This window comes from Seriola aureovittata, chromosome 2, assembly GCF_021018895.1.
Source record: "Seriola aureovittata isolate HTS-2021-v1 ecotype China chromosome 2, ASM2101889v1, whole genome shotgun sequence".
Classification (NCBI taxonomy): Eukaryota; Metazoa; Chordata; class Actinopteri; order Carangiformes; family Carangidae; genus Seriola; species Seriola aureovittata.
The window spans coordinates 1,842,427-1,869,051 of NC_079365.1; the positions used below are offsets into that span (position 1 = coordinate 1,842,427).

Sequence of the window (26,625 nt, forward strand, 5' to 3'; positions counted from 1 at the left end):
GAGTGAGTGAGTTTTGAAAACCCTCGGCCCCTGTTAAATATAGAATAAATACTGTACCCAATGTTTATTGTATCTACATACAGCTATGATAAAGCTGCAGTGTATATCACAGTGTTTATTGAATGGATATATATAAATAATCTTTCAAATAAATGTTGTGTTTCACAAGTTTTTACAGCGTTGCTATGGTTTCCTCTGTGAACAGGAGATCTGTCTGACGAACACATTATACTTTATCTGCTTAAGGTAACAGTATCAATGTGCTTTCATCTTTTTTTATCAAAATATAGACACTTGAAAGAACTGGAACATATTACATTAATCTCTTCTGTGCATTTTACATGAGCAGTGACTGCAGATATACATGTACATGTGGACTGTGATGTGTCCGAGGTGCAGCTCAGTGAACATAAAGGAGATTTTGAGGGCATTGTACTTCTTAATTTTCCTGAGATGCTGTATAAACACCACAGAAGTTGGTATTTTCTGATGGCTCCCTCCATAGTGGAGACAGGGGCCAGAGGTCATGTACAGAACAGAGCCCCAGAGCTGACAGGGATTTAGTGGCACTTCAGCAGAATGAGCTGAGTCATCCAGCTGTGGGACAGAAATATATTTTCCTCCTTAACCTGTGTCTGGATATATAGCATAAAAAAATCACAATACATTAGTGTAGACAGTGAGAACTCTCTTTGAGACAAGCATTTCTCTTTCACTGAAGTGTATGGCGATTAATACACTTAAAAAAATTACACGCATGCACATGACATGACCATCCTCACGAGGGAGCGTTTCTGCTCCACCTGCACAACTGTGGTCACATGACCCTCCCCACGCACTCGCAACAGTTCAGCTCTCGCTCGCTCGTCAAGTTGACTTTTGATACTTTTGGAGGCGGGGACGGTGACTGATGTCGCCACTCCTTTAGTTTGGTTACTTTCAGCTCTCACAGTCTCCGGCATAGATGACCCCACACTGGCCGCTGGATCGTACGTCAACATCGCCGCCAGCAATAACGGCTTCTAAACAAACACCACCCCACCCCACCCCCCAACCTCCTCCTGGAAACCATGCTGCCATTGTTACACCCCGTTGCCGGGGAGAATAATAAAGTAAAGAAAAGGTGGAAAAACTACACGAGCACGACACGTTTGCATTTGTTTTAGTGTGTATTCTCTCCAGTCAGCCATGCTGCTTCTTTTTCACACAGGAACAAGCATCAACAATCAATCAATCGCTGTACAGCACATTTGCCACAGGTTTGATAAAGAAAATAAAAACAATTGAAATTCAAAAAAATAACGTATGCAAGTGAATTTTGATAAAAGGTAAGTAAAAGGTTGTAAACAAAACGTGATATAAAAACTATTTTTATCTACAAGTGCCGCCACTGTCTGTTGTTGTCTTCTATACCTGCCAGACAAAAGCAGTTGAACACAGAATAGATGATCAATCATCATTTTTTATATTCCCAACTGAAGACACATAAAACAATGAATTACTCTTCCTTAACTCACTCTTTCTGGTGAACCGCGACACCAACACATGAAAACCATGAAACATCCCTTCAATCAGGTCTTGCCATGAACCACTACCATGTTCAGCCATAAGCTCTTGGTTAAATGTAAACTTTTCTATCATGCTCAACATTACAACCATGACACCATTAATAATGTAAAATATGTTTTCTCTGTATGTTGAAAATGATGCTAAAGAGGCACCCAGTGTGTCACTAAGTGAGGCCAAGGGCTCCGGACCAGGCATCCAAATGTGAGGAGCTGGGAGTGTGTTGTCAGAAGGGACAGTGACAAGAACAGCACAGCGGTTTGTTGTCTATAGTCGGGACATTAAAGACAGAGTCCAAATGTTTTGGGAAATTGCTTTGTCTTCCCTCTGATCCACAGTCAAATCAAAAAACTTCTTTATAAGTTTTAGCAGGTTTGAACTTAGAAAACAACCCTGCTATCTCTTTGATGGATTGGTGACTTGCTTGCTAGCTAAAACTAAAATTATACTTCATTCATCTGCAGAGGCACGAGGGTCTGTATGATGTGAACTCTGCCCATGTCTGTGAGGGTCCTGCAGCCCAAAGGTGGCCTCTGTGTGAACAGACCCAGGAGTGTGTCAGCTGTCTGGATCCACGCCTGTTGTCAGAAGGTGCACTATTTCACTTTCTAGCAGCTTCCCACATCTTTCAATCTAGTGCTAAGCTAGGTTAATGTAATGTCTGTAGCTGATGCACAATGACACCAGCTAACATGGAGATTTTCTGTTAGAATGACTGTTCTGTAACACGTCAAACTCTTCTACCAGTACAATTATTTTTTTCTTGCTGAAGTAATATAAAAATATGAGGATGATATTATTCTTATTGGCACAAACAATGAAGAGACCACAACCAACAATGTATGAATTTGTTTTCCCCTCATTGTCCATGCCCCATCGGTTCCTACTGAAGACATGAATCTTTCAAAACCCCACACAATAGTTTTTGGTTTTTACAAATCTGCAGTTTTCAGCAGCGGATTAATCCACATTTGGTCTTGTGAGTGTTCAAATATGTATGTAAATATATTTCTATTATGTAAAAATACTTTCACAAAGAGGCCAAGTCTCACAAATAAACTTTGCTTTTACAATTTGTGAATTTAATGCTCTGTTACGAGGGGGATTTAAATTTTCAGATGTGGGGGTAAAAAAAAAAAAAGAAGAAAGACAACACCACTTACTGTCAGGCTAATAAAATAGCTTTCCCTCGTGAGTAAAATGACTGTACAACATATCATCAACTTCAATCTTCATTCACCCACTTCAAGGCTGCAGCAGAATCCTGAGAGCTCTCTGATGGCGGCTGGTGTTGAATGGTAAAACAGCTCGACAAGGAGCGTGCAAATTAGTTTCGTCTCTCACGTCAATAGCGATGCCTTGACATTGTGCAGGCCTGAAAATTAATTTCCAATCAAGTGTGTGTGTGTGTGTGTGTGTGTGTGTGTGTATGTGTGTCTATAAGACGAGGGGCAGGGAACCTTTATTGCAGACATGTGGTTTCATGTCATGGATGGAAAAATGAAGGTTTTTCAAAACAGGCTGTGTGATACAGGCAGCGAGCGAGAGTCTGACCTCAGTGACAAAGAATGACACAGTCAGCCCATTGCAAAAGATGTCCTCTTAAAACTATACGGCCAAGCACTTGTAATTATGTAGAATGGGAAACATACATCATGGTAACGGTGGTACAGTATATTATATGGTTTATATAGCAAGGCTTTGGCCGATGGATCTTCAATGAGGTTAATGTCAGCAGTAAAACTTTGAGACTCAGCCTCATAATGACTCGCAGTTAATATAATTAAGGATATATTCACATAATAATCATTTTGATTCATCTGATTACAAAGACACTTGGTGGCACCATCACCTCATATCAATAATTAGTGAATGACAGTATAGATAGTGAACCAATAAATCTTCATTAGTGTTCTAATTACTATATGAGAAAACTGCATATACTAGAATATATATTAGTAATTTGTATAATTATCTTTAGATACTGATTGATCTGCTCGTGACGTGCTCACGTGCCAACTTATAGACCAGTGGTTCTTAACCTTTTCCAGCTCATGGTCCACTTAAAAATATTAAAAATGTTGCTGGCCCACATCCGACCTTGTAACAATACAGAGGCCAAATAACATGTTCTCACAACACTTTTTATCTTAATGATAACTCGTTAAATGTCTAAAAACAACTAGACCTGTGTTCTATATGTTGTTGAGTTGTGTTCTTACATTGTCCCAAATGTTTCCATCAATTCTCAAACCAGAGGAATCTGTGATTTTAATCATGGTAACGTTTCATTGGTTGCCTGTCAGTGACATCATATCCTCTATGATCATGTGTCAGTGTGTCAATTTGGCAATGAAGTAATTCATTGTTGTCGTCCCAGAGGACTGGTGCCCCATTTCAACGAGAGTAAATTCTAAAATATGGCGTTAACGCTACAAGAGAAACAAGCTGAGGAAATGTTAGACAGCTCAGCTCCCAGCTGCTGGAGACGTCCTGTCCTGTGTCACTGAAGAGCATCGCTGAATCTCTGATTGTTAAAGTCAAACTGCTTTATGAGTGTTTCTACTGGTTTGAATCCCCTGGTGTGTTTGTTATGGAGAGGAGGACACCTCTGTGGAGAATTCAGGACTGACACTGAAGGAATCCAAAGCGAAGACAACAACTCCCATGATCCAACGCTACTTCATGACATCACCCAACACCGTATTTTGTTATCGTTTTATGTGAGAAGTTTTTGATGTTTTTAAAGATCATTTTATGTATGTATATATATATATATGGGTGTAAATGTAAACAAGTCACTTATTTACATTATGATCCACAGTCTATTCTATGTAGAAAACCATATTATGTTGTTGCCAAAAAACGACTTTATGGAAAATCATTTAAATTCTGCTCTGAATATTAAAAGATCCACAAGGCTTCATACTTCATTATTGCAAAGAGTAACAAAGCAACCAGCCACAGCTGATGAATTGATCTAAAATAACCTTTGGATTTTAACTGCTGAATGTTTTATCAGTTTTACACTGAATCACTTTCATTTCTCAGTGATATTCTCCTTAAGCATAATCTAATGGCCCAGTCTCTGATTTTTCTCTAGCGTTCAATAGAGGTGACCTTGAATAAAATGACTGTATTAATCATCATGGATTACCACTCTGTGTCTTACGCTGCTACTTCATAAAATATTCACAATTTATATTTTCATATATTGTCATATAATGATTTTGCTTCCTGGAGTAAGGCACACATGAAGTACGTTACAGATGAACTGTGATCCTGCAGTGATAGGGAGACTGTGTGAGTCTTTGTCTCTTTGTCTCTGCATAGGGGTTGCTCTCAGATAACACTTGATTTGGCAGCACTGCGTTAATCTGCCATTCTGATCAGGCAGAGGGCAGAACAGCCATAGCCCGCTGAGGTCCTGATTGGAGTTTGTCAGACCTCTGGAGGACACGATTAGAACAAGCTAATTAGGACAGACGGAAGTTTAGGAAACTTTGGAGTGGAGAATCAGAGGAGAACAAGAGTGTGTGTGTGTGTGTGTGCGTGCGTGTGTGTCTGAAAAGCGGGAGCCCACTGTACTTGTGGGGTCCAACAGCTCAGTGCATTTAGTAACAACAAAAGTGCAATGAATTGGAATTCACTTGCTCTTTCTGTTAAATGTCTCTAGAAACCAAAGACGAAGCCAAAGGTCCCATTCCACATCCTACTGTCAACCTCTTCATAACCGATGCTGGATCACCAACTGGACAAAGTGGGTACCTGCCCAAAAGCTCCATGTTTGTTCCATATGATTCTGTCTACATATTCAATTAATTACAAATTTGTTAAAAATGTGCATCGATGAAGGATGATATCAACTACGATGGATCCTCTTATCATCTTGTTGAGCGACTCTATGTCAGACTGTAGTTTTTAGACTTTAAAGCTACAGTATGTAATTCATTTCTAACAGATTTTAGTTGAAACAACAGCCTGGCAGCAGTGCAGATACTCCCTGCTAAATTATTTTGAGTGACCCTCATCTTTCTAACCAAACGGAGGAGGCCAAAGTCAGGGGGAGGGATCTCAAAGCTGTTAATCGTAACTAAAATGTGCTTCTGGTCTACTACTCCTTTCGTAGCGAAGCTGTACGCTAGTGTTAGCTGCTGAGAGACATTGCTGTGGCTGACTCCACAAGGCTAGCAAGCTCCCGACTCCTGCATTAGCTGAGACAGCGAACACAACGCGGGTGCAGGTGAAGGACTGGGTGGAGCATAATGGATGGTTTATGGTGGTATGGTAGCTTGATTGCCAGAACTTGCATACGGCAGCTTTACATGTTCTAATTTATATTGTGTTCATTTCTTATCAAATTGTGCTTTGTCAAATTGCTTACATTGTTTGTGTCGTGTTTTTAACACACAGAAATGCTGAGCAAGGTATTATTATTATTCCACCACAGACGTACTGCAAGGCTGCTACCTGCAATAAATTTCAATATCAAAAGGTCTGATGATATTTTCCTTTGATAATATTTTGACTGCTCAGTGAATAAAATATATTCCCTGGAAGCCAAGTCAGCATGTTCAAACTGATTTTCTTTTTTACACTTAAAATCCCCAAAATGTTGGATTCACTATCTTAAAAAAAACTGATAAACCACCAAACCACATTTTAGAGGCTGTGGTTGGTGTCATTTTTGCTGCTAACCAGTCCACTGGTAACTATCTAACCAGCTAGCGTGCTAACTGCAGCTGGACACAGCAGCCCTTATTCTGCTCTGCAGCCTCGGTGAGTTTGGTGTATCGCCACATGAAGCAGTTCTCCACCGGAGCAGGACAAGAACCACCATCACCAGGTGCAGTCCATGATGATGCATGAGCCGGAGCAGCAGCTGAACTTTCAAATTAAAATAATTACATATAGCAGATCGTAAAATAAATAACAGCGCTGTCCAAATGAGTACTCCATATGAACTAAGCAAAAAGTGAGATTGAGGTTGGAACACAGTTTGTAAACAGAAGACAGCATCGTGGCGGAAGAGTAGCGGCGAGCAGACAAACGTCCGAAAGAAGCGTCAAAGTGCTAGAAAGACATGAATCGCAACTTCCAGTCAGGACTTTCACAATGATATCAGAGCAAAAAAAGAATGCACATTGTGGATTAAGATTCTACCTGAAAAGACTGTCGAATGATCTTTTGGTCAGATCGCTCACCCCTTAGGTCGGCTAATCATTTCAGCTGTAGAGTTTCGGTTGCTGGGTGGAAATAATGGGCGGTCAATAGGAACCCGACAACAAGTGTTTGCTGTAGGTTGACTTTAGGTTGAAGTGAGGTAAAAGGTTTTCCAGGACAACTTTCATTCATGTCCACAGTCTCTACAATGACAGTTATTAGAGAAAAGTTTCCTGCTAAACTTACATAACATTGACCAGTAAGACACTGGTTTAAAAAAAAAAAAAAAGACGCACTTTCCTTTAACTCTCTGTGGTTCCTACTTTGACATAAAAATAAAATTTCCACCAGTGTTTCAGCCTGATGCCTCTCGATTGTTTTCCTCTCTTGCCTGGATCCTGCCCACCGTTGCATCAGCATCTTATGTAAGAGCTGCGACCAAACATGAGCATGGGGACAGCAGGGGAGCATCGGTAGATCTTATCATCAGCAGCGGCAGCACTAAGTGAAACTGTCACTGGCTCTGTTTTTTACCCACATGCTCCCGCGCTCTCGCAGGCACAACGGGCGACCAATTAGGGTTAGACAAGCGAGCGGAAATATTGAAATAAATAAACTAAAAGATCATTTGTGGCCTGAGGCTCGTGTCGCTTGCATGGCGAAAGATTAATGCTGCCGCTCTGAAAAACTAAAGGCTCCAAAGGGACAGCGGAAGTGGCTTTTTTCCTCTTCTGAAGCACTGGTAAAATAAAAAAATAATAAAAAAAAGGGCCTGGAGATGCCTCCGGGCCAGAGGAGCACCAAGGAGAGATGAGGAGGAGAGTGGCTGAGAGAGGAAGAAAAACCGGCAGAGAGAGAGAGAGAGAAAGAGGAAGGCAAACATATTGCACAGACAGTGGCATATAATTGCTTTCACTCTAAAAACACACACCCACACACAGCATGCTCTAAATCACACAACTAGCCCCTACACTGCTGTGGTGAAGCCTTTCCAATTAATATGGTCTCTAATATCAAACCATCAACCTTCACTGAGTCTTTATGAAAACCAGCTTAATGACATCAAGGCTGACCAGTTTCTTATACACATTTACTTCTCTGTTGCACTTTGAGCTCTAGGATACGGTGACCCTGAGAGCTCAAAACACTGCAGCTTTAAAAAATAAGCAAATGCAAACAGACAAAGCAACAAGCAAATTCAGAAAACATCTTCATCGATGTGACAACACAGTCGCTGCCGATACACACAACGCAACCAGACGAAGAAACGGGCTGCAGGTAGCACAAGTAACAATGGAAGTGTTTCTACGGGACACAAAAAAGTGACAAACCCGGCTGGTTATAACAAACCGAATAACGACACCGCCGATGAGTGGCCGTCCTCATAACTTCAAAAGTCAAAAATCTTTGTGCAACTCCCTGTTGGGTTCATCACTTTTTTTTTGCGTCACCTGGAAACACTTCAGTTGTTATCGTTCTGGATTTGTGTTTTCTTAAGTTGCAGAGCACTGAGCTCTCAGGGCCACCGTAGTGGGAAGACTCACAATATCACAATAATTTCAGCTTGACAGAAATACAAAAAGAAAAAAAGCAAATGCTTCCGACAGAAAGAGGAAGTCAGAGCAGCAGAGAGGTGATGGTGAAATTGCTCGTCTGGTGTACTGATGTAATGTACGTTATCCTGCAACAGGTAAACATGGAGGAAGTGCTGACATCTCTAATCTGAACCTGTTTAAACTACAGCCACCTTGTTTTCCCTGAAGAAGACAAATCAAGGTCACAATTCCAGGGCATTCCTTGTACTTTAAATGTGAGGATCATCTTGGTCTTAGCTCATACACTCACAAATACATACAGTACATCATCCTGATTTCCTTATTGCCCTCTTGTCATGTCAAGAATACCAGTAAATGCACAATTTCCTTCAACTTCCTCCCTGTGACGGGTAAAATATCAAGTAAAGGACATTTTATCTCCTGAATGATGACAGTCGTCTTGTTTGATTCCCTGTGTGAATAACTTTCTGGTCTCACTGATGAAGTCTTGGCATTGCTGTTGTGTTAACAGAACTGATGTCTCTTCACTAGAATGCGCTCTGTTTGTGCAGTTTTTCTGACTTTAGCATGTTTTCACATTTTCACAATGAACGTCTTGGAGTTTTGCTCTTCGGTTTTAAACAGACACACCTGAAACGTGCCTCTTTTTGAATATACGAAGAAAGACACAGAAATCCTCGGCTGCCTCGAGACATTCCTAAAATAGGTGACGCTCTGCTGCATGCGCCTGCTGCCTAACCCGGTGTGTATGTGATGTGGCGTGTATTCAGCGGCTCACAAACTTCTGGAGTGTTCACAGCCTCCGAGAACACTTCACCCATTTATAACACGCTACCTATTAACCATCTAATCACAGCCCTTTCAGCTGCTAGCTGTTTCAGGTTTTTTCCTGACAGCGTTCTTGGCAATAGACAAACCCAAAAATGGAACAATAATTTCTCAAGATACATAACTTTACATGTCATTTTCCAGCATGTTGCCATTACTGGAAATTTTCAGGCTTTACAAATTTCCCGCACACACCGCAGTTTCCTCACTGGAAAGACGGGAAGTACACACACATAAACACACACACACACACACACACACACACACACACACACCTGAGTAGGCCCAGTAGGTCTCCTCGGCGGCAGCTCTGCGGAGTCGTGTGCCACCACCGGCTGTGGCTCTGAGGAGGCCGGGGACAGGGGCTCGGGACTCGGCCTGGCTTCCTGTCAGTGCTGCCGGGGGGGAGAAGAACATGAGGACAGGCGGGTCAGCGTGAACAGCAGCAGAGCTTCAGCAGCACTTTGAGCCTTGGCTGGATATGTACTGGGCAGGATGACAGCCAACTGTGTCCTCAGCTGCTTTAGCAAGCCAGCTGCCTCATAATAACATGCATAGCAGGAAAAAAGGTCAACAACAAAGACTAAAAACTTCACTGTCTCGAAAACAGAGAGGCTACGGAAGCCCGGAGAGGAAAGCACTTCTCTTCTTTTTTTTTTTTTTTTGCCAGGGTCTTTAATAAGTAATTTGATAATTACATTTTTTTTCACCTGTAACAACAAATAAAAGAGCCTTGAAAATACTACAATACTAATACTGTTCCAACAAATATTAATGAAAGATGACACAAGTCCACTTTACAGTAGGTAGACCCTTTGCAGTTCTAAATCACACAGGCTGTTTTCATATGTACAGTATTAATTTGAGTTACGTGTGATGATCAATATCAAAAAGGCCCCCGAGACACCCCAAGACCTAGAGGCCCCAAATGTCCCAGGTTCACTGCCTGTCAATCATTTTTTGTTATCTGATTAATTAGTAACTTATTAAGGATTATGCACCACTTATATCACCAAATTTGGGTCCAGCATTGAGCTATTCTTTGGGCCCCTTCTAGCAGAGGGCTTCTGTCGCAAGAGCTTTGTTATTTAGAAAAACTAGGGCCACTTCGTATGATTCTTTTCAGGATCTCCGTGGGCGTAAAAAGTAGGCGGCATAGCAGTGAGAGCTGAGAACTTGGCCAATGGGTGTGTTTCAGGGGGTGAAGGGTTGACAAGGGTGGTCAACAAGGGCCCAGCAGAGGATGTGTACCCCGGAGCCCTAAAACAGCCTGACTCTCCGCAGACAAACTACAATCACCTCCTCATGGTTGTATGCCTCCTCCAATCCAACTAGTTTCAAGTTACATCCCTGTTTATAAAGAGTCATAAAACATTTTAACCATTTGTGTGAAATTATGTCATAATTGCTGTGTGAAGTCTGGAGTTATGGATGTGTTTCGAGGTTCATATTCACGATTTGTTAGGCCACCACGACCTTGACCTTTGACCTTTGACAACCAAAAACTAATCAGTTCATCCTTGACTCCTGGTGAATGTTTGCGCCAAACTTGAAGAAGTTTCGCCAAGGCGTCACTGAGATGTTGTGTTCACGACAATGGGACAGACGGACAACCTGAAAATGTCTGTGACTGTCGCCGGCGTGGAGGCATAGAAACCACTGAGAGTTTGTACCTCGTTTCTTTATTGACATAATGCTTACTATTGCAATATTCAGTCTGTCTATTTTGACCATGCTACTAGCATTCTTCATATACCCTTGTGTTTTTGGTGCGTCTTTCCTTTCTCGTATTTTCATTGTCTTGTTTCGTTGCTCCTCAAACCTCCCGCAAATGATCAAGCAGTTCCATTTGCGGTCATCCCTGCCCCGAGGAGATGGGGGTCAGCGGAGAGATAACACTGTGATTTGTGAAACAAGTTGATGCAATAAAAGCTGGAACTGGATGTAACCATAACAGATAACAGGTTCATTTAATACAAAATAAAAAGCTGCTTATGGCAAAGAGTCAGCGGCACAAAACAAACAGAGTGGTCTTTGTACACACAGTAAATGTCGTGAGCTTCACACCGTTCAACAAACATTCAGTCCCCTCTCACAGTTAGACACATTGCAGCAGGGCAGCATTTCTCATGCATTTCATTTGGGAGTGGAACGTTCAAATGTGTGAAACTTTAAATCGCCTCCTCTCGGGCTCAGAGACCCTCTTGATCCCCACCACAGAAAAGGCAGAGATGGAACGCTTGGCCTCTTTAAAGTGGAGGACAGTATTTCTGACAGCTTCTCTCCCACTGGCTCCTCTGTGCTCTGTGATTTTGGCCTTTTAAAGATCTTTCACAGGGCAAAAAAAAAAAAAAAAAAAACATGCTAAAAGAAAAAATACTTAAGTTTCTTTTAGACCTGCTCAAGGCCACCTTTAGCTTTCCATTTATAGCATGTCTGACAAGCCTCAGCCAGAGTAGAGGAAAAGTCCAAGAGCAATATTTATATTTCTTTCTCTTTTAATATGTGTTTTATTATTTGTCCAAAGCATACTCAAAGAAAATTTGGTGTGTTCTTGTGACGAACACACAAGAAGGGAGGAGGACTTGAAGTGTGAGTGTGTTTGGGGGGGGGGGGGGGGGCACCCAGGGGAGTCTGATCGCCCTGCAGCCACCATAGCCGAGTACGGCACTTCTTTTTAATTACACAGCAGGGCATTTGCTACTATACAAACAAGCTCATCCATGCAGGGGAGTAGGCAGAAACAATAATGTAGTGACATCTAATTTGTAGACTTGCATAATAATGTAATTGTGTATGTGCAGGACTTCACTTCTGTACTCATGTTCCCAAATAATGTCCAGGACATTCTGTTTATTCTGTTACATACACTGACATATTTAAATGCAGTCATCAGAATGCTGTAAGAGTATCAGCTGTATGTTGTCTTCAACAACATTCAGTTTGAATAATCACCTAAAAGTATCAGCTTTATGTACAACATTAACATTTTGTACCGCTGTAACATTGCTGCAACGTAGTCCAATGGATCAAAGCAAAAAACAAAAGCAGCAGTCAGCTGATCGGCCAGGTTGTAAACGATGAGTTTATTCAGATGATCTGAACCACTTTACTTGGAAGCAAATGAGTGCACATGAAGTGTTGCAAATATCCCTGACTGCAGGGAGAGGGTCCGTGATGGTTTACAACAATCGGCCTTTGTTTACTCCTTCGTTTTACTAAATTGGAACATTTGTTTACAGCCTGTCGAGGAGGTTTCTGTTTGCTGACAAGGTCTGGGGCTAAGTCCAGACCATGTGGGGCTGGGACCTTCGTGACAAACGGAAACCTTGCATCTCTTAAGCTTAATTTGCATAAGGAATTTCACAAAGACAGACTTTGACTGTGGCTGAGATAGAACAAATAGTCAGACTGAGATAGATAGATAGATAGATAGATAGATAGATAGATAGATAGATAGATAGATAGATAGATAGATAGATAGATTAATCTGTTGCACAAACCAGTTTAGTTCTTGACTTGATCTTAAGATGACTTTGATACAATGAATTCTGGGTAAAATAAGACTTTTTTCAATTTTAAAATAAATGGCCGACCAAGGAATAGTATCCAACTGCTCAGCTCTGTTTACCCTCAGCTGAAAATTTGGAAAAAGTCAACAGATTGATTCCTTAGTCAACAGTCAACATGAAGACTGGATCAGGACTACAGAGCAGTCTGAGATAAAACTGGCCCCAGTGCTTATGTGGTGGTTTGTGCTGGTTTTGTGGTGTCAAAGGTTTTAAGAGTCCAGCTTCAGTTTTACCGTTTCAACATCCTCCACACAGACTGTGGGGAGTTCACCTCTGTTATTTGATTTACTGCCTTTATTGGCCATGACATCCTCGGTGACAGAGTGTGGACCAAAGACAAAACTTCCAGACTTTTTACTTCATTTAAATTTCTCTCAAGTGTCTTTACAGTGACACTTAAACCAAGAGTTTAACTGTTTCAACAGGAGTTCATCAAGGTCACAAACCAGTAAAACTGAGATGAAGACCTTTAATATTTAGAGTCAGTTATATCTTATATACATACATATAAGAAATGACAGCCGTGTGTCTGCTGGTGTGGATGTGAGACTCCTGAGCACCAGGCAGCTGCTGGAGCCCAGAGCCAAACCCCTGTTTCTCTGTTATACCTCTACAATGACAGGAACAACACAGTGTGTGGGCGCTGAACACACTGACACAACCACACACTTTAACATCACTACTTTTGGACTTGCTGGACTTTGTTTCTGCTTTGGTGCCAGTGAAGCAGCAGAACTGAGCTGAAGGTCAAACTTGAAGCTGCTACATGTCATGTTTGAGAGAGAGAGTTGTTTCAGCACTGTTACATCTGCAGCTGTGATGATCCATGTCTGAAAACAGAGGAGGCTTCATTCACAGAAATCACCTGTGGAACAGAATTATTTTCTGTCATAATGTCCGTATTAAATTAATGAGGTAAACATATGTAAAACTAAAGTCCTTGTGAGAGAACAGCTACGGCATCAGTCTGCTCTGAACGCTGGCGAGCTGATTTCTTCATACAGTCATCTGCTCCAAGCTCCGCTCATTCTCCCACAGCGGCCTTGAGTACGTGAGAACTATCATATGTATTTAATGTTCTCCAGCATGCGTCGTATGACGACAGAACCTCCACACCGGTCAGAGGGAGCGCTGCTCACAAACTGGCTGTGCTGCCACTCAGCAGGCGTCCGAACGTTCGGCCAATCAGGAGTAAGTGAGCTCAGACTGCTTGTTTCAGTCAGAGGCTCAGAGGCTGGGGGGGGGGGGGGGGGGGGGGGGCACAGTATAACAGGAAGTGTGACATAAATAAGGACTTCAATTGAACTGTGAATCATTCTCTACAGGAGTGTCAGGGTGAAATTATAGAGTTGGAAAAGAATTGGTCTACTTAACGTGAACAGTAAAAAGTGATTTCAAACACTTATACTCAGTCACAGACAGGTATGATGTTACACATCTGTAAACCTACAAAACATCCATGTAGTGGATACGGCTGTTCCCTTGTCATAGGAGGACGGACTCAGCTGTTGTTGCTGCTGCTGCGTGAGCAGAATGATTGCATGCCGTGCCAGCAGAGCACACGCTGTCCGCGCCAAAGGAGGCCAAGAGGACGTCACCCAGCCCCGCCCACTCCCTCATCTCTCTATAGGTGTGTCCCAATTCAGACAAAACTGCGTCACAGCGGTGTGACTAGTCCCATTCCAAAGGCTCCTTCAAATGCTGCCTTCCTTTCCTGGGTAATGAAGGCTCCAACAGGTGGATCCATGGCCCAACCTATCCCAAGATTCATTGCAAACCAGTATTGAAAATAATATGGCAGCAAACAACACTGACAGAGAGTCTGAGGACTACACTGTTAAATGTAAGTATTGGGTTTTAGCTCCATTCAGCAGCTAACGATACAACTGTTAAAATCAAGAGCCTTAAAACCTCAAGTTTTTGTAAAAAAAAAATAAGTCCGTCTTATCAAGGTTGCTAGGCAACAGGAGCTATACTTTGCAACGCAACGGTAAGGGCAACAGCTGGTAACGCAAAGCGGAAATCCTAATTGGACCAGACCGTCTCATTTCGGATCATAGACTGCTTCCTCCGAAGGATGCTGCCCCTGAATTGGGACTCAGCTTATATCCACAGACAGACAGCGGCCTATTTATATTTCATGATGATTAGCTATAGATTTCGGAAACCCACTCTGACAACAACAATGATGAATAGACAAAACTCTAAGAAGAAAACTAAGACCCAAGTTCTATAAAACCATGATTTGAATGTTATTCAACATATCAACACCTTCATCCATCAAAGTGAGCAACTGTCAAGTGTGTCAACTTGAATGTTTGAGTTTCACGTTTACACGGTCACATGTGCTGTTGTGTTTCCGTGGTGAATCTCACTTCCACTCACACCCACTATAAATCCACTCAGGCAGCATCAGGAAGTTGGAACTTGCCATTTCACATCTGACCCCACAATGACCAACTGTGATTATGTGAACACAAAGTGGTGTGTGTTTTGTGTGTGTGTGTGTGTGTGTGTGTGTGTTTTGTGTGTGTGTGTGTGTGTCAGTGTGCGCGCGTGTGGCCGTCTCCATGTGAACACCAGGCAAACCTGAAAGCAGACATCAATCACGTCGTAACGGAAACTCAAAGTCTCCAGCTATTTGAAAGGCATTGTGGGAAAGATTTAATGGCTCAGGATGAACAAAGGGTAAGCCTTAGTTTCAATGACACAAACTGCTGAAACACCCCCCCACCCCCCCATCCCCCCCGTTTTAATTCCTTGGGGTGTAGGCATGGCTCATGTCTGCGAATGCCAATGGGAGACAGTTCTATGGCTTTTCTATGAATTACATTATTGATTCCCAATACTGCTCAGAACAGAAAATGTAATTATGCACGGACCCCGCCCTAACCCCTCCATCCTCACTGAACACATGTTCTTCTTTCCCTTCCCCCCTTTTCTTTCTCGTCTTTCGATCAGTGGCTTTTTGTTCAATTTGTCTTTTGGTCTTGCCCTCAGTAACCTGCCCCCCCCTGACCACCCCACCCTCACCTGACCTCTCTAAAGCCACTGAGTGTGCTGTCATGACGGTAAAGGCTTCCCTGGATTGCTCTGCGCCACCACCACCAATACTTAAGCAAGTCGTTGAGTCTTTTCAATTCAATGTTTCCATCACAAATCAAACTGTTTTAAGTTTCTGCGTCTAGTACAGTAAAGGTTAGGAACCATATTGAAGTCTCGTGTGTGATCTTTCGGAGGGGAGAGGTTTAAAGATTTTATCTGAGGGAACAAACAGAGGGACAAAGGGAGGTTTTGCTTTGGGTCTCAGGCGCTGAGGTCCGCGTTCATAAGACTGCAGGTAATAGACGATTGTGTCCCACATCTGCAAAATGCAAACACACAGTACACTTAACCTACACTTCTAATATGAGACCGTCCTTGTGAAAAAAAAAAGAGCCTATCTGCAGCTTATTACAGCCCACTGTTAGCTGAACACTAGCCTCTGTAGTAAGTCCATGTTAGAGGGAGGTCAAGGAGTCGACGAAGCACACAACTTTGACATTCGAGACTGAGGTTTCGCTGTTGGAAGCTGATAATCATTGATGTTTCTTTTATCCATATCCCTCCCACAACCTTAACCGTGTGCTTTTTAGTGTAACCATGGCAACCATGGAAGTCCTTATTGTAACTCAAACCTTGATCCTTTCCTAAACCTAGCCAAGTAGCTTTTGTGCCTAAATCTAACCAAACTGTGACCATTCCAGAAAGTCTGGAGTACTGCCACTGGTACACTCCTGCAGCTTCTGTGGATGGTATCAAAGGGCATAGGGACCAGCGACCTATTTGGTTGTTTAGGATGAAGGAGCATTAACTATGATTTTTAATGTTTATAAGCTGTATTCCTCTAGATACCATCAGCGAAGAAATACAATATGACAAACTCTTATTTTGACATGGAGTTCAACGTGAACAGAAGCCCCACACACACTTCAATCAATCAGTCAACATATGTTTTGGTTTCCACACTGTAAATCCTACTTCTTTCTGTCTTCTCAAAAAAACAAAAAAGTGGCCTCTGCTACTCAGAGTTTCAGGTTGCATCCCCGTTTATCCAGATTCATATAAAATATGAACCATTTGTGTGAGATTTTGTGTAATGTCTTGAGTAATGGGTAAAAAGGGTTTTGTGTGGTCACACTGACCTCGACCTTTGACCTTGACCAACATGGACGTACAGACGTACGTACAGATGGACGGACAACATGAACACATAGTACTTCTAGTTCTGGCTGTTGCTGCCGTGGAGACATAAAAACACTTATATTCTTGTTTCTCCTGTTATCAGCATAAAATGAAAGTTACACGTAAAAATCAAATAATCTAGTTATATTTTGTTTCTAAATATGAGCCCATAAGAAAAGCCAATAAGGAAAATTCAAGTTATTTTCTTGTTTATGTGTTCTAATGGTAAAATGAAAAAACAATCATTTCCTCTGCTATCATTCCAGTGGTGTAAACAAACTGTTAAAATATACACAGTCCCATCTGACAAACGATGGAAAATAGAAGTCTGCTTATCTGAATGTTTTAATGTCTGAATGTGATAATGCACTGCATGACTGGCTGCCGTCATGTTGATCAACTTTATCCATTGTAGTTTGATTCTCTGTACGTTGGGGAGGACATCACGTCAGCCATGTTGAGTCTGAAGTAATCAGATTCATGACTTGAGTCATGTGACTCTCTGGCAATCGGCAGACACTGGATGTATTTACTGATCGTCAATTAGCTTAGCTTAACATATCTTAGCCAGTGACTGCAAGCGGCCCTGCAGATACTGCATCCTCACAGAGACTAAACCAATATCAATCCTCCATCTAACTCCTGTTAAAACAGTTTATGAGCCCAGAAGTGATGGAGTATTACTGAGATTAATAACTGTAGTGCACTGACTGTAATCAGATCACTCTAACATGTTACTCAGTAATGGCCAACACTCAATCCACGGTCTTTGTAAACTGAGAGACAGAAATACTTGATCCAGGAAAAGACTTAAAGACTTGATTCATCCTAATAACAAAATTCATATTCGACATACACTCACCAAACACTTTATTAGGAACACTTTTACTTCCGCTGATTGATGGAATTACCCAATCAGCCAATCATGTGGCAGCAGTTCAAGATCCAGCTCAGGAGCTTCAGTTAATGTTAATATTGGTTTGAATGTTTCTCAAACTGCTGATCTCAGAATGGAGCAACAGCAGAAAGCACCCAGTGAGCAGCAGCTCTGTGTTGATGAGAGAGTTCAGAGGTCAGAGGAGAATGGACAGACTGGTTGGAGCTGACAGAAAGGCTACAGTCACTCAGATAACCACTCTTTACAACTGTGCTGAGCAGAAAACCACGTCAAGTTCCACTTCCTGTCACCAAGACCAGAAACCTGAGGCTGCAGTGGACACGGACTCACCAACACTGGACAGCTGAAGACCTGGTCTGATTGATCTGGATTTGTGCTGAGGCAGCAGATGGTAGAGTCAGAGTCTGAATCCATGGACCAACCTGCCTTGTGTCAACAGTCCAGGAATGTCTCAGTCTATCTGAGTATTGTTGCTGACCATGTTCATCCCTTCATGGCCACAGCTCACCATCTTCTCATGGCTCCTTCCAGCAGGATAATGCTCCATGTCTCAAGCTGGTTTCATCAACATGAGAGTTCAGCGAACTTCAGTGCCCCCCCCCCTGAATCCAGTAGAACTCCTTTGGGATGGTAAATGGTGAATGGACTTGCATTTAAATAGCGCTTCCCTAGTCTTACTGACCACTCAGAGTGCTTTACAATACTTGCCACATTCAGTATCTTGCCCAAGGACACTTCAACGAGCCGGGGATCGAAACACTGACCTTCTAATTAGTGGAGGACCCACTCTACCTCCTGAGCCACAGCTGCCCCAGTGTGGTAGAACAGGAGATTGGCAGCATGAATGAAATGATGTGATTCAGTCATGATAACATGGAGCAGAGTCTCAGAGGAAAGCTTCAACATCTGGTGGATCCTTGACATGAACAACTGAGGAGCTACCCAGTGTTAGTTTGCTGCTCCTAATAAAGTGCTCAGTGAGTGTGTGTTATAAGATTCAGATTGGTATGATAATAATAATATGATAGAGGACAAATATGACTTCAGATGGATTTTATTTTGATCTATTGCAGTGTATAGCATCCTTATGTCCTTCCCCACGTCTCCCTCCACTGTTTTTATTCCTCTGTGAACCCCAGGGGACCTCTAACCCCACCTCCACCTTTTTATCTCAATCAAATCTTGGTCGTAGCCATTCAGACGTGTCTGGCTATTTAGCAGGCTTTATTTATCCTGAGCTGATGCCCCATTACTGCAAGGGGACAGATCCAAACTGAATCTATTTCAGGGAGGGCTGCTCTCGTACCATGAGAACAACAATGTTTAAGTCGGTGACAGCGAAGAGAGGCAGCGGGCAGATGGAAACCAGAGGTGAAGGACACTGAAGGAGATGAGGAAGAGGAGGAATGACAGATGAGAAGAGGAGGCGGAGGGTGTGGAGGAGGATAAGATGGGGGGCTAAAAGCAGAGAGATGGGCTTAAGGAGAGCCAGAGAGGGAGTGAAGGAGGAACTGGAAGAGGAGGAATACGGAGTGAAGAGAGCGCATAAATGAGAGAGGAATTAAGCCCAAGCGATAAAATTACACTCCTCCTCTCCTAGCAACAGTTACCGGGTCACTGATGGACAGCACGCCGCATGGCAACCAGTCAGCGGCAGAGGATGAGAGATGAGAGAGATGAACAGAGGCCCACTGTCGGGCTGAGGAGGGAGAGGAGTTGAATAGGAGGGGGAGGGGGAGAAGGAGGAGAAGGAGAGGGAGGAAGGGAAGCTGTGATGGTGTCGGGGGGAAATTTTTCCACCACAGACACAACGTTCTGCACACTGCTGTATATATGTGTAAATATTAACATTATAGGCATTTAGCTGGTATTCTCCTCCACAGAGACTGAATATGCTCTGGTAAAACAAAGACAATGAGCACTGAGGAGAATGTTGGAAGTTTGATTTTCAGGCTATTCACACTGTCTCCGGCTCACAAATCTAAAAAGAAAGGAAGTAGAGGAAGGCAGAGCTGCTGACATCAGGACAAAATAACTGCTGCATTATTATGACAGGAGGATTTGAACATTACAGCTACAAGGTCTGTGTTGTCTAAAGGTAAGGACAAGCTTTTATCATTACTCACACAAATATGTGTCACTTTTTGAGGACAAAAAAACAAAGATAAAGACCAAAACGACAGAACACACTGTCCGATAAGGAACCACAAAACATCTTGAGTGACACGTTGTCAGACCCAAAGCAGAAGATTCTGAAAAAGCTTTGTATAAAAATACCCTACTTTAGTCCCTTTTCCATTGGCCCAAAAAACCTGCCAAGACCCACTAACATCAGGCTTTTGTCAGCAATGGAAAAGGAAACAATCAACATTCACACCCGGATCAAATGACTCTGCAGTAGATGCAGGTATTTATCGGCTCCTGCTCACACACACCTGTCACCTGTCCTGCACTGTGCAGTCATACCAGAAACACCGTGGCTTCAATGCGCTCAGGGATGAAAGAGTGAGCTGCAGCCCCGAAATAAGTTTCAAAAACACAATCACGGATTGAAGGGTCTCACATGGAGGTTCCTACACTGACAGGACACTAACCCGGAGATGGGAGGGATCTGTTTTACCAGTTTGCACGGCAGTTAGCAGCTCACTCTTTCTCCACTGCATCTGCGTGTGTGTGTGTGTGTGTGTGTGTGTGTATCAGGCAATCGCCTATTTTAGCAAGTCTACCCTCGTTTAAAAAACCTGCTTATACCGACTAATTTTGGTCTAAAAGGGTATTCGTGTCTGCATACTGATAACAATATATCTTGGCCAAAGAGAATTCTGGATTCTGATTGGTTGGAAGGTGTAGATCAACTGTCAATAACTGGACATCTGTGGCAGAGCCTAGTGTTTGTTTGCCGTTCTAAATGAATGAACCAGAATTAAACTGTAGCTAAGGACACCAGAGTTATTTGTGTAACCACCAACAAGAATATATAGATGAACAGCTTCTGAGTGAGAACCACACTTACGTAATTTTAAATGTGAATCTTATTTGCAGGAATCTTGAATTTCAAATCAACTGACAGTGACTGGAGAACCTCAACAATGTTAGCTGTTGAAGCTGGTAGCCTGAGAAGACCAGACAGGAAATTCAACCAAAACTGGTCAGAACTGGACAGAAAAAAAAGAGATATGGAGAAGTCAGAAGTAAGAGTGAGGGAGTAATGGACCTGTCCACAGTGGGTCTCAGATGGAGGGAGGGAGGGAGGGAGGCAGCCTGTGTGCAAGAGAGAGAGATAGCTATAATGTTATCTCTGCTAGAAATACACTTTTAATAATGTCATGGAGCAGAAAACATCACTATTCTCTGATCCTAAGACTGACGGCAAGCACTGAAACCTCCCTTCACTGGTTTAAAACTTGTCAGGATTATAGGCTGTTTAGCTACATGCTGCCTAGCAACAAAAACGACAGAACTTTTGAGGTTCAGGATTTAGATTTTAGATCTTACCCAGCTTCACTGCAGTATAAGTGGACAGAGACGCCAGAGCAAATGGGAAGAATAAAGGTGGAGGACTGTTTCTGCTTTTGAACAATAGATGGTGCAACCCCGGCCACATCACAGTGAAGGAGAAGATCTGGATATTGAACAGTTGGCAGTTGGCCTTAGACCGTACTATGTACCGAAGGAGTTCTCACACATCATCATCATTGTTGTTTACATTCACCCACGAGCAGAGCCTGTTGTAAGAGTACAGACCCAGCACCCTGATGCATTCATTACAATATCGGCTCAGGTCCTTTGATGTCTGCAGTGAAATGCTGCACATGTTTTATCAGTCAGTGGTGGACAGTGTACTCTTTAATGCTGCAGTCTGCTGGGGCAGCAGCATGTCAGACACAAAGAGACTGGACAAGCTGGTCAAAAAGGCTGGGCCTGTGCTTGGCAGGAATCTGGACTCACTCAGGACTGTTGTGGAGAGACGCATGCAATGTAAGATGGAGGCCATCTTGGACAATACCAACCATCCTCTCCACAACATTCTGTCAGGACAGAGAAGCAGCTACAGCTGCAGCAAACAGCGCACTGTGCTGCAGAACAGAGAGGTTCAGGAGATCCTTTGTTCCCACTGCCACCAGGCTATACAGCACCTCAGCCAAAGGAGGTGGACTAATCTAATTCTTGTTTATTTATTATTAATTGTTATTATTATTATTATTTTTAACAATGAGCTCATGGACACATGAATTTCCCCTAGGGGATAAATAAAATATCTATCTATCTATCTATCTATCTATCTATCTATCTATCTATCTATCTATCTATCTATCTATCTATCTATCTATCTATCAAATGTTCACTGGGACTCAAGGATGAACTGATTTTGGTGTTGAAAAGGTCAATGTGACCTCACAAAACACTTTTTAGCCATAACTCAGTCCATGACCATCCCCTTGGTCTTGGAGGTGTTCAGAAGGAGGCAGTTCTTTTCGCTCCATTCATTGAAGGCCATTGTCAGATCCCTGTACTCCTCTTGCTGCCCGTTCCTGATACGCACCACAATAGCTAAACAGAAATACACAATAGATAAACAGGGATATAACCTGACAACTACGAGGAAACTTAATATGGTGGGGAAGACTGTGTCAAATGATCCAAAGCTCCAGAACAGCTGGGTCGACCTTACCGTGAGATTGTTTTTGTTATTTGAAGTTTAACCCAAGAGCGGATCCATTTGTGGTGATGTGGAAGAAATAAGCAGTGCTGTTTCTATGGTTGCCAGCAGTTAATTGTAAACTGATTTAGAATCATAAATAAACTGTAACTCAACTGTTACATATATTGATATAAGACACCTGCTGCCATGACATACAATTTTCTAGTACGATTTACTTTAACAACAAAATGTTGTCATCAAACATGCAGACACAGGCACATGTACAACCTAATGCACTCTATGAGCAGTATTGGTCAATACTGTTCTTCTGTTATAACCCTTTTTTTCCATAGAATAATATCAACTAATGTTTGGTTTTTTTACATTAATTAGCCCTTTTACTTTCATCCGTCTCTCCCCTCCTCTGCCCTCCCACCCTCTCAGACTGAGCCCCCCCCCCCACCCCCCCCCATCAGAGCTGATCTGCGTCAGTGGACAGCAGGGAGTCATATATATGGAAATATATGAAGTGTCCTCTTGCTAAAACGCCACGCTGATAAAGGTTTGCAGCAATTTGTGTTTCAAACTGTCACTGTGTGTACACAGAGAGCTGAGTGTCTTTGAAATGATTTTCAATCCTAAAAATATATTGAGGTTTCATACCCAGCTCTAGCATCCACACACACAACCACACACACTCTCCCTCACACACTCAGTGCCCACATTTCATTTTCCTTCATCAGACATATTAAAACGCTCTCCCTCTAACACCGCCACAGAGGGCTTGTTGAGACGAGCAGCGTCCCAGTGCAGCGTGCAGGCTGTGGGGGTTATTGCTGCCACTACAATTCCCCTGTGAAGTCAAGGAGAGACTGGTCAGACTCAGCCGCTGCCCAGTGGTTTATAGCTCTGTAGAGTGTTTTCATTTCATTGTAGCCACTTTAAAGGAAAATGCCCTTATAAAGGCAGAGAGAAAGACAGAGGTGACGGTTTCTTCCCTCAAGCGAAATGCTCATAGAAAAAAAAAAAAAAGAAATCAATGATCTTTTACAACGAAAATGCTTCTTGATCCTGCTCCAGGACAGTACACAGAGACATGCTGTACTTTTTACTCCACTACGTTTTACAGATTTTACATATGCTGCTTTTGAGCAGTTTTTGAAAATATGATTTATTGTTATTCATTAAGTTATCCAAGAGAGCACAAATGTACGAGTCTAGCTGCACCTAACCAGCTACAACATTGACATGCTGCTAACATAAATGCACCAGAAAAAATAATTCCGTTAACACATATATACCGACAAATTTTTAATTTGGATATATTCCACCATCTGGGGGAGGCAGTAATTATTTGACTTCAACTCCTTGTGTGTCTATAGGTTGTTTTACTTTCCGTCTTTGTCAAGTTTTCTCGCTTATGTGATAGTTTGCCACTCCCTCATGTGTTTCACCTGTTCCCACTTACCCCTGCCTCCCTTGTGTATTTAAGCCTCTGTGTTCCTCTCAGTCTTTGTCAGTTTGGTGTTTTCTGCGTGTCCCTGCTCCTGTTCCTGCGTATTGCCCGCTGTTTGGATTTTCTGTTTTTGTTTCTATTCATGTTCCCGAGTCTGGATCACCTGCGTTTAGTTTCCTGTTTGCCAGCTTGTAAGGTAGAACATATTCTCACCACACATCACGGCTTTGGTGAAAACCTTAACTGTAACACAAAAATTCGATATCACCTTCCAGCATGTTGGAATTCAAGTGGTCTGAGAGCAAACTATACGTCTATTGGCTGTTTTCAGACTTTCACCGCGGCTTTGTTGCTTGTGTTGTGTGCGTGTATGAAGTGCGTGTATATGCCCAGGAGATGCAGAGCAGCAGGAGGGCACTGTGATTTAAAATTAACGTTTAACAATGTTTTTTTTTTTTCTTTTCTAGATTTCTGCCTACCCCAGTGTCTAAATTCTAATTGTAAAATATATAAATGATATGGTTCCCTCAAAAACTCCCATAATGGAATGAAAAATGTGACATTTATTGTAATGTTTACGTTACATTGTTCAGGCTGTAATTAAAAGAGTAAAAAACAATATCAGAACTTTCTGTTCAGATTGTCACTCCCTGTAAAAAAAAAAGAACCTGAAATGGCCGAAGTCATTACGAGAGCAGGGGTGTCAGGTGTCAGGTGACGTTGTGTATAGAGCGACAAAGTCTGTGGTGGGAGGAGGTTGAGGTGAATGGTCCATGACGTGAGAGAATGCTATTTCTTTTCTATTTCAAAAGGATAGTCGTCGCTCCTTCCATGACCTTAACTGCTATTATAAACATGACAACCAATGTCTGGCACTCTACCGACGGTCTGCGTTAAAGTAACCATGACAACAAAGGTCTGGTATGCCTTCTCTTTCAGTTCGGTGGCTTTGTTCTGTCACTGGGTGACCTGAACTATTTAGTCAACAAACCAGTGACAAGATGGCTTTGAAGCCATCCTGGCTATAAGTCATATTGAAGTAAAATCCAGCACTGGCACTGATTCAGCTGGGAACTGATGGTCGAGGTAACACAACACAAACAGCTTATTTACGGGGCTAACAACATTGGAATAATGTGTGAACGCTCCTGTCTTTGTAACATACATGTGTCAGTGGTGGCACAAAATGATTTCTTTACAGCTCACTGCAAATTTGACAGAGTCAAATATCGAATTCCGAGATGTATTTTTTATTTTTTTAATTTCCCCAAATCCCGCCTGACATATGTGATATAAGAATTTTGAAAACGTTCGTGTCTGTTTGAACAGAAGGTTTGTGATGACGAAGCAGACTTTACAACAATATCGTTGAATCTCAAAAGCTTGGCCTGTGAAGGTGGACGGTGGTGGTTTTGGTGGACGGATTCCCTCTCACACACACACACACACACACACACACACAAAGACAAAAAGTGCATAGCAGATGCACGGGAGATGTGTACCGAGGTAACACTCTGCGTTGGTGTGCAGTGCCAGTCAATAAAACTTCCAGGAGCAGGGACTTTGGCCGGCCGGGCCTTTTGTGTCCACAAATACTGCCGCCTGCACAAAAGTTCCTCTTGAGAAGAAACACTGGTTCCTGTCATCCATCACAGGGGGCCATTTAGGGGAATTGCAGAGTGTTTGCTCAAGCCTTAATTAAAATGCACAGCCCATCACTGTGTTCCTGTACTTAACCTTGGCTCGCCCACTTCTCACTTGCTCTCTCTTCACTTGACTTCAAAGAGAGAGTGAATGCACGGGAAAAGCACATACTCACACATGAATATACACACAAACAGATACAGTGTATGTATGCCAGAGCTGGCCCAGTCAGTCCTTACTCTGGTGATTCACTTCATTAGCATTCTTTATATCGTCCTCCAATGCTCTTAGTGCTGAAGGACATCCACCGAGAGAACACACACACGCACACACACGCACACACACGCACACACACACGCACACACACGCACACACACGCACACACACATACACACACACACACGCGATGCAAAGCTAGCCTTAACTCCACCTCCAGTGTGGACGCGTTGTGCTGCTTTATCGCAGCAGCTGTTGTGCTACAGCACGCTGGCAGGGAGGCAGGCTGGGGGTAATGGTCATCCTGCAACCTGCTGGTAGCTGACCAGACACCCTGGCACTGAAAACCGAAGGGGGGGGGGGCGTATGGGGTCCATGTTTGAGGGGATGATGAGGGGGAGTTGATGTGAGGAGTAGGGTCTAAAGCTCTACTTGCAGCTCCCTAGAGAGGAGACCGCACTGCTTTTGATTATAACTTGCCTGGAGTCATCAGTTGAACAATAGATTTTTGCAAAACAATAACACAACATGATCACGATATAATACCACTGGAAACTGGAGGATGATAACTCTGAATTATCAGCCGTGCTGATGAGAGGGTGCAGAGCGCAGCAAGTCTACAGGAAAATCAAAACCACACTAACAAAGAACTACATGCAAACAAATTAGTGATTCAGAAATCTGGGCTCTTGAATGACTTAATTCATGCTCTCATAATATAGTTTTTATATCTTTTTTTTACGCTGGTAACACACACCTCTCCATACTGAATTCATTTTTTCAAAACCCTTCACACAATTTTCATGCAGCTCAGCACAGAAGCTCCTCGCACATCCACAATGCACTGATGCAACCAAAAC

The 26,625-nt window shown here is 42.6% G+C and overlaps 1 protein-coding gene across 3 annotated transcripts in view; it reads right to left on the reverse strand.

The window, feature by feature from the left end:
- The window catches only part of LOC130181342 (receptor-type tyrosine-protein phosphatase gamma-like), a 446,467-nt gene that overhangs the window by 329,779 nt on the left and 90,063 nt on the right, over positions 1–26,625 (reverse strand). For all 3 annotated transcript variants that reach the window (XM_056395482.1, XM_056395472.1, XM_056395500.1), the window contains exon 2: positions 9,389–9,508. In XM_056395482.1, coding sequence (XP_056251457.1) covers positions 9,389–9,508 — 120 coding nt within the window. The remainder of the gene's footprint in view (positions 1–9,388; positions 9,509–26,625) is intronic.